This window comes from Saccopteryx leptura, chromosome 6 (genome assembly GCF_036850995.1).
Source record: "Saccopteryx leptura isolate mSacLep1 chromosome 6, mSacLep1_pri_phased_curated, whole genome shotgun sequence".
NCBI classification, from domain to species: domain Eukaryota; kingdom Metazoa; phylum Chordata; class Mammalia; order Chiroptera; family Emballonuridae; genus Saccopteryx; species Saccopteryx leptura.
This window is the reverse complement of record NC_089508.1, coordinates 30,653,774-30,661,354: the sequence shown is the minus strand read 5'-3', so window position 1 is coordinate 30,661,354 and position 7,581 is coordinate 30,653,774. Positions and strand designations below refer to the sequence as shown.

The window sequence follows — 7,581 nt, the reverse complement described above, 5'->3', positions numbered from 1 at the left end:
TGTCATGTCTCTCAGCCTGGTCTTAATGATATGTGGAGCAATTGTTCTTATGCATCACTGCATGGACGAATTCATGCATGGGATCGTTGTTTGAGTGTAAGAAATGTACCATACTCTAATTTTCCTTATGTAGCTCCTCGCTGTGGTGACCACATTGTAAATCAGAGAGAAGAATGTGACTGTGGCACCTTTAAAGAATGTGCCGAAGATACATGTTGTAGGACCAATTGTGCCCTCTCCCTTGGCAGTGATTGCGATGAAGGAGGTTGCTGCAGGAACTGTAAATATGCTCACCCTGGACGGATTTGCAGACAGGTGCGAGGTATTTGTGATCTACCGGAATACTGCGATGGGAAAACGCAGAATTGTCCAGATGACCTTTATATCCAGGATGGAACCCCGTGTTCACCATTAGCCGTTTGTGTGAGAGGAAACTGCAGTGACCGTGATATGCAGTGTCAGTCCCTTTTTGGCTATCAGGTAAAAGACGGTTCACCTGCATGCTATACACAACTGAATGCAAGAGGTGACCGATTTGGAAACTGTGGGGTGAGGTTGCAGAAACTAGGATTAATACCTGTTCAATGTGAGAGGGATGATGTTTTTTGTGGAATGTTGCACTGTAGAAAAGTCCAAGAAATACCTGGTGCAGGTGAGCACACGACATTTCGTCACATAATAGTAACAGATGTTAAACAAGAAATATGCTTTGGGTTCGATGCACATCCGGGGACAGACATTCCAGAGATGGGGCTTGTAATAGATGGTGCAACATGTGGGCCAGGAAAATACTGTTTTCAGCAGAATTGTACTTTTTATCAGGACATGCATTTTAACTGTGATATCAAGAAATGCAATTTCAAAGGGGTGTGCAACAACAAAAACCAATGTCACTGTCAGCGAGGATGGAAACCACCGAAGTGTGATATCAGAGGATCAGGTGGTAGTGATGGTAGTGGCCCTCCACCTGACAGAAAACTAGATGTTCGCAGCAAAATTATTAGTAAGGTAAACCAGGAACTAGTTCTACTGTTTATTCGTACAGCTCTTTTACTGCTTGCATTCTTTTTTGGCGGCATTTTATCCTTATGTAATTAATGAGCAGTAAAAATTAAACAGATAAAGAGACAGATTCCCTTGAATTTTATTAACCGCTAACTTGGACGTGAAAAATCACATTTATACTTATTGGGAGAAATCATCAATAATCACTCTGATAATTACATCCTAAAGCTTTTGCAAGGCTGTCGTCTTGAAATAAAATGACTGGACAATTTAAAAAGGGTCAATGTGTTTCAGTTTGTTTAATATTTCATGTGTAGTCATACTGTTAATATTCCTGTAGATGATAGTAGGAACAGTTAGAATCACAGGAGGGCCTGTACTTACGTAAGATGTTGATTCTAATGTCTTATAGATGCGCTTATAGCAACTCTCATTTGTCCTACTGTGTATTTTTTATAAGTTATCCATAATTGGTTATGTGCTTGATTTTTGTTATTTGTTCATTTTATCACTAGTGTAAAATAAGCATGATAAAGAATTTCTGGGCAGTTACAGTAGGATGATCAAAAACTTCAATGTCATAGGCCATGAATGTCAACAGTATTGCAAACACCTGCTCTGTGTGTGATCTTGGACAAAGTCTTAGAATTTTACATTCTCTAGGTCCACAATTACATTCAGAGATGAAATATTTTTCTTTCTAAGCTTATGTAATAATCAAGAAAGCAAATAAGATCCTGCACGTTTTCATTGTTAAGCACTCACTATGCTAACTTGATCATTTTCCTTATTCTCATTATTACTCCTCAGTTCTGCTAAACCTGGGGTGTTCCAAATACAATGACTTTGGCATTGCATCTTTACTGTAAAATGATCACATAAGGAGCAATTTATCACTGATATATCATTTCATAAATCCTCTGCTTATTAAGTCATAGTATCTCACATTTAAAAATCTCAGGATTGATTAATCATATCTGTCCATGAATTACAGAGTGGAGCAGATTGTCTCGTATATGTATGAAGGCAAAACTTAAGGTAAAAGGAAAGAGGAAGCAAACATTCCCAAAATAGTGTACCAGAATCGAGTGTGATAAGCGGTGTGTCATATTTGTGCTATTTAGAAGCCTCAGGCCTCAGATCAAATCTCTTTCTGAAAATACAGAATCCAGATGAGGGCAGCCACTAAATGATGAAGGATCAGCTACAGAGGATCAGTAAGATCACCATGCTGTGACATCATAATTTGTCCATCTTTTATAGAGCTCTCTTGATCAGCACTTCCCATCTAGATAGGTAGCTAGTAGGTGACCTTATATCTTCACCGATGATAGGTCTGAGTTCCTATTTACTATGCTCTTATCAAATATGGGAGCTGTGTTTGCAATTGTAATCCGTACCTACTAAAATTGAGATTGGATCAACAAGGTTATTTTTTCCTGATCTAAAGGCATAGTTGAAATTAGACTGTCAAAAAAATAAAGAGAGAGAGAGAGAGAAGACAGAACATAGACTTTCTACCTAAGAGAGGAGTAATTTTGTTTCTGTTGCAGCAGCCTAGTTACCAAAGCGTGAATGTAGGTCCTGTAAATTTTCCATCTTCTCACCACCCCAACGTTTCTTATATTGGTTCATATCCTTACTACTGTTTTATATTTGATAAGGACATTTAATTTCTCTCAGGCTATTTCATTCATAGTACCACAAGTTTGAGTGTGTGCCAGTGGCTTTGTCTTTGGTTATCATGCTCTCTCTAAGATGCTGAAATAAGATTTTCTTTTTTTCCCCAAAGTTAGAAGCAAGGAGGCAGTCAGACAAACTCCTGCATGCACCGGACTGGGATCCACTGGGAATGTCCACCAAGGAGCAATGCTCTGCTCATCTGGGGCATTGCTCCATTGTGGCCAAAGCCATTCTAGTGCCTCAGGCGAAGGCCATGAAGCAGTCCTCAGCCCAGGGCCACCATTGCTCCCATGGAGCCATATTTGCAGGAGAGGAAGAGAGAGATAGAGAGGAAGGATAGGGAGAAGAGTGGAGAAGCAGATGGGCACTTCTCCTGTGTGCCCTGACTGGGAATCAAACCCGGGACTTTCACACACCAGACCAATGCTCTACCACTGAGCCAACCGGCCAGGGCCTGAAATAAGATTTTGACCCAAGGTAGGGTGTGGTCTGCCAGTCTAAAATGTTTCCAAATAGCATTGATATTTTAGGTGCCTTTGTGGTGTTAAAGTCTAACATGTATTCTTTAAAAGGGGTTCCTTACTGGTGCCAGATATTTGAGACAGATTCAGCACAAACTAGTCAACACAGCTGGTTTATTCCTGGTTGATACAAGAGCAGAAATGCTCAGAGTTAGTCTTAAAATTGTTATTCCTATTTCTGTGGCTGTGGCATATCAAGAAAGGGCAAGGTTACAGGACAAATATGAGGGGGAACAGGAGAGCGAGGATGTGAGGGGGAGCAGGAGAGAGTGAAGAAGAGGAGCAGTGGGGCTGAAAAGAAGACAAGGATCAGGATAGGAGGAAGGTGAGAAAAGAGTGAGTTTATGAGAGACAGGAACAGAGGTAGACAGAAAACAAGAATTTGGTGAGAAGAATAGTTTCAAGTTGTTTAAAAGGGTCTTTAAAGTATTAAAGTCTGTTCAAGGCAGGATGATGTCAGAATAATGGCTCCATGGAAAATATCATTGATCTCTCCATCTGAAACAACAACAAATTGAACATCTATAATGCAGCAAAGCAACCCACACTGGGCTCACAGAAGTGCCTGAAAGATCTGTACCCGAAAAAAAAGAGTGGGAAGGGTTAATAAGAGGGGAGGATGATAAGACATACTCGCAATCAGCTCTGGAGAGTAGATAGGGCCGGATTATTAGGGATTTTATCCATTGGGACTACAGAGAGAAGGAAGGCTTGGACAGTCTGGGTTTTCCCTGCCTGTCTTACTGAAAGGGGAGAAGCCTGGAGGGACTGTTTTTTTTTTCTTTCTTCTCTGCCAGGACTACAGAGAGGAGGGAAGCTCAAAGTTTCTGGGTTTTGATTGCTGGGGATATGGAAAGGGAAGCCCAATGTGACTGGGTCTCCTTCTGCAAGGAGAAGTGGTGAGTTTGATGGGCTGAGGGGGAGATATAAACCAAAGCAGCAGCAGAATAAGGTGTTACGGTCAATGTTCCTGCAGTCTGCCTGCAGCTTGCACTCAGTGCAGAGATGGAGAAATCCAAAGTGAGGCCCTCCTCATGCCCCCAAGATCACACATCCCTCTCTTTGAGGGTACAGAGAGTCGCAGTGACAGACCCCACAGCTAACTCTCCAGAGATACTGTTTCCCATGAAGAATAGAGGTGCTCCATGTAGGGTCCCCTGGTCTGTTAAGACATAGGGAGGAGTGCCCCGAGGCCTGAGATCACCATTGCTAAAGCTGGAAAGCCCTCATAACACATTCCACCCACCAACACCACTGCAGCCCCACCTACATCACTGACAGGTACATCACAGTGAGGCCAGCCCAGAAACTCACAGAGCTAAAACTTGTACCACAGCAACACCTACTGGAAGAAAACAGTAACAGCTTAAAACTGAAAATTTTTTTTCTGTCTTTTTTCTTGCTTTTATTCTTCCTTTGAATTTCATTTTCCTTAATTCTTATATTTTTATTTTTATTCTTTGTGGGTGTTTTCTTTGTTTTCAATTTTGCTTTTGGATTTTGCTCTTTCTATTGGTTTTTCTATTTTACTTGACATTATTATTTAAATTGTTCTATTTTTCATTGTATTTTTCACTTTAACACTTTATTTTTTAGTTTTCCTTTGTAAGAGGTCTTAAAAATACTATTTTCAAATGCATCAAGGAAGGAGAAATTGAATATCATGGCTACAAAACCATGATTGTGTAGTTTAGAAAGAAAATTTAAAATCTCCAGAAAAAAATTCTAAATCACATAGAAACCTTGAAGTTAAACAAGAGAGAATTCAAAATTGAAGTTCTGAAAATACTTAATGAGATGTGAGAAAACTCAAATAGGCAACTTAATGAACTCAGAAACAAAACGAATACTTCACCAAGGAGACTGAAACTTTAAAAAATGGGGCCAACTTGGATTTGGTGAACATGTTAAGGACACTACTCTTTTATGGTTTCTTGCTGTATTGGCCAAGAGTTTGCTTAAAGGCTTTTAATCACTGTAAAAAAAATAGAAGACTGGATAAAGAAGATGGGGCACATATACACCGTGGTATACTATTCAGCTAGAAGAAATGATGACATCGGATCACTTACAGCAGAATGGTGGAATCTTGATAACATTATGCAGAGTGAAATAAGCGAATCAGAAAAAAACAAGAACTGCAGGATTCCATACATTGGTGGGACATAAAAGCGAGACTAAAAGACATGGACAGGAGTGTGGTGGTTACGGGGGGTGGGGGGAGGGAAGGAGGGAGAGGGGGAAGGGGAGGGGGAGGGGTACAAAAAAAACTGGAGGGTGACGGAGGACGATCTCTCTTTTGGTGATGGGTATGCAGCAGAACTGGGTGACAAGATAACCTGGAGGCGTTTTCTTTGAATGTATGTGCCCTGGTTTATTGATGTCACCCCATTAAAATAAAAATTTATTTATAAAAAAATAAAAAATAAAAAAAAAAACAACTAAAGTGAAGCAAAAAAAAAGTAATGAAAAAGTATTAAAACCTCATAAAAAGCAATAAAACTGTTAAGATAGTTCCATAAAAAAAAAACTGAGGTGAAAAGCTTAGTATATGAATTGAAAACGGAGGTAGCAAGTTTAGGCAATAGAACAGACCAGATAGAGGAAAGAATCAGTGACATTGATGACAGGCAAGTAGAGATGCTACAGAGAGAATAAGAGAGAAGAATTTTAAAAAATGAGAGCACTCTACAGGAATTGTCTGACTCCATCAGGAAGAGCAATACAAGAATAATGGGAATAACGAAGAAGATGAGAGAGAGAAGGGAATGGAAAGCCTACTCAAACAAATAATTGATGAGAACTTCACAAGCCTATAGAAAGAGTTAGAGCCTTGGCTCTGAGAAACAAGCAGAACACTGAGTTATCCCAATCCAAACAGACCTTCTCTAAGGCACATTGTAATAAAATTGTCAGAAATCAATGACAAAAAAAGAACCTTCAAGGCAGCTAGGGAAATAAAAGAACATAACATATAAAGGAAGGCCCATTAGGTTATTATCAGGCTTCTCAGCAGAAACTCTACAAGCCAGAATAGAATGAACATTCAAAGTACTGAAAGAGAGGAATTATCAGCCAAGAATACTATATCTATTAAAGTTATCCTTCAAATACAAAGAAATAAAAACTTTTGTAGACGCACTCATAAGACATAAGACTTTTGTACATATGACCATTTTTCTCTAAATAGCCTAATGGTAACCACACACAAATGAAGCTACTACTGAAACACACTGCTTAAGAAAGGAAGAAACAGGGGAAAGAAGTTTGGAATACCACCAACAAAAAATTTCAGAAGCAAAAAAGAGAAGAACCAAATGTGACAAAGAGCTACCAGAAAACAAAACATAAAATGACTATAGGAAATCCTCAAGTGTCAATAATTACCCTAAATGTGAATGGACTGAACTCACTAAGAAGGAAGCACAGAGTGGCAGTTTGGATCAAAAGGAGAACCCAACTGTATGTTGCCTTCAAAAGACACATCTAAGCTGCAAAAATAAAAGTAGACTCAAAGTGAAAGGCGGGAAAATGATTCTCCAAACAAATAGTACCCAGAGTAAGGCAGGTGTAGCCATACTCATATCTGATAATGCTGACTTCAAGACGTCAAAGGTAACAGGAGACAAATATGGACATTTCATAATAATAAAAGGACATTGTATCAAGAATACATAACATTTCTTAATATATACAGGGAGTCCTAGGGTATGACAGTCTCAACATATGACATTTACGACACTCACTCCCATAAAAACGTAACAGAATTGAGATGTGAGTGTTCTGGCTTATGCGGTTAGAATTGTACTTACAGACTTCATGGGCTAGTTTGGTTGCGCATGGCTGAAGAAAATGCAGTAACGCAGCATATAAGTGAGGGAGTTGATGTCCCCTTGTACGTTTAACTACAGCATTTTGGACTGTTAAAAGTGCAAATGTTCCATTTGTGTTAGGCTAGAGTGTGTTTCAACTTACACCAAAATTTGGTTTACATCACTGTAGTAGGAACAGAACTGTGTCATAACCTGAGGGCCCCCATATGCACCAAATGAGGGAGTACCAAAATATATAAGACATCTACTAACTGATCTAAAAATAGAAACAGACAAAAACACAATCATATTTGGACATCTCGAAACACCATTGACTGCTTTAGATAGATCACTAGGAAAAAATCAACAACAATAAATTGGCCTTAAATGATACACTAAACCAAATAGACATAATAAACATTTATAGGACACTTCATCCCAGAACATCAGATTATATATTCTTTTCCAGTGTGAATAGAACATTCTCAAGGATAGAGCATATATTGGGCCACAAAACTAACATCAACAAATTAAAAAAGATTGAAATTATGCCCTGCTCT

At 39.1% G+C, this 7,581-nt stretch overlaps 1 protein-coding gene across 1 annotated transcript in view; it reads left to right on the top strand.

Annotated features, from left to right (window-relative positions):
* LOC136377022 (disintegrin and metalloproteinase domain-containing protein 20-like) overlaps positions 1-3,482 on the top strand; it is a 149,285-nt gene extending 145,803 nt beyond the window's left edge. The window contains exons 3-4 of the mRNA XM_066343605.1: positions 14-1,008; positions 3,261-3,482. Coding sequence (XP_066199702.1) covers positions 14-1,008; positions 3,261-3,482 — 1,217 coding nt within the window. The remainder of the gene's footprint in view (positions 1-13; positions 1,009-3,260) is intronic.
* Positions 3,483-7,581: the final 4,099 nt, after the last annotated feature.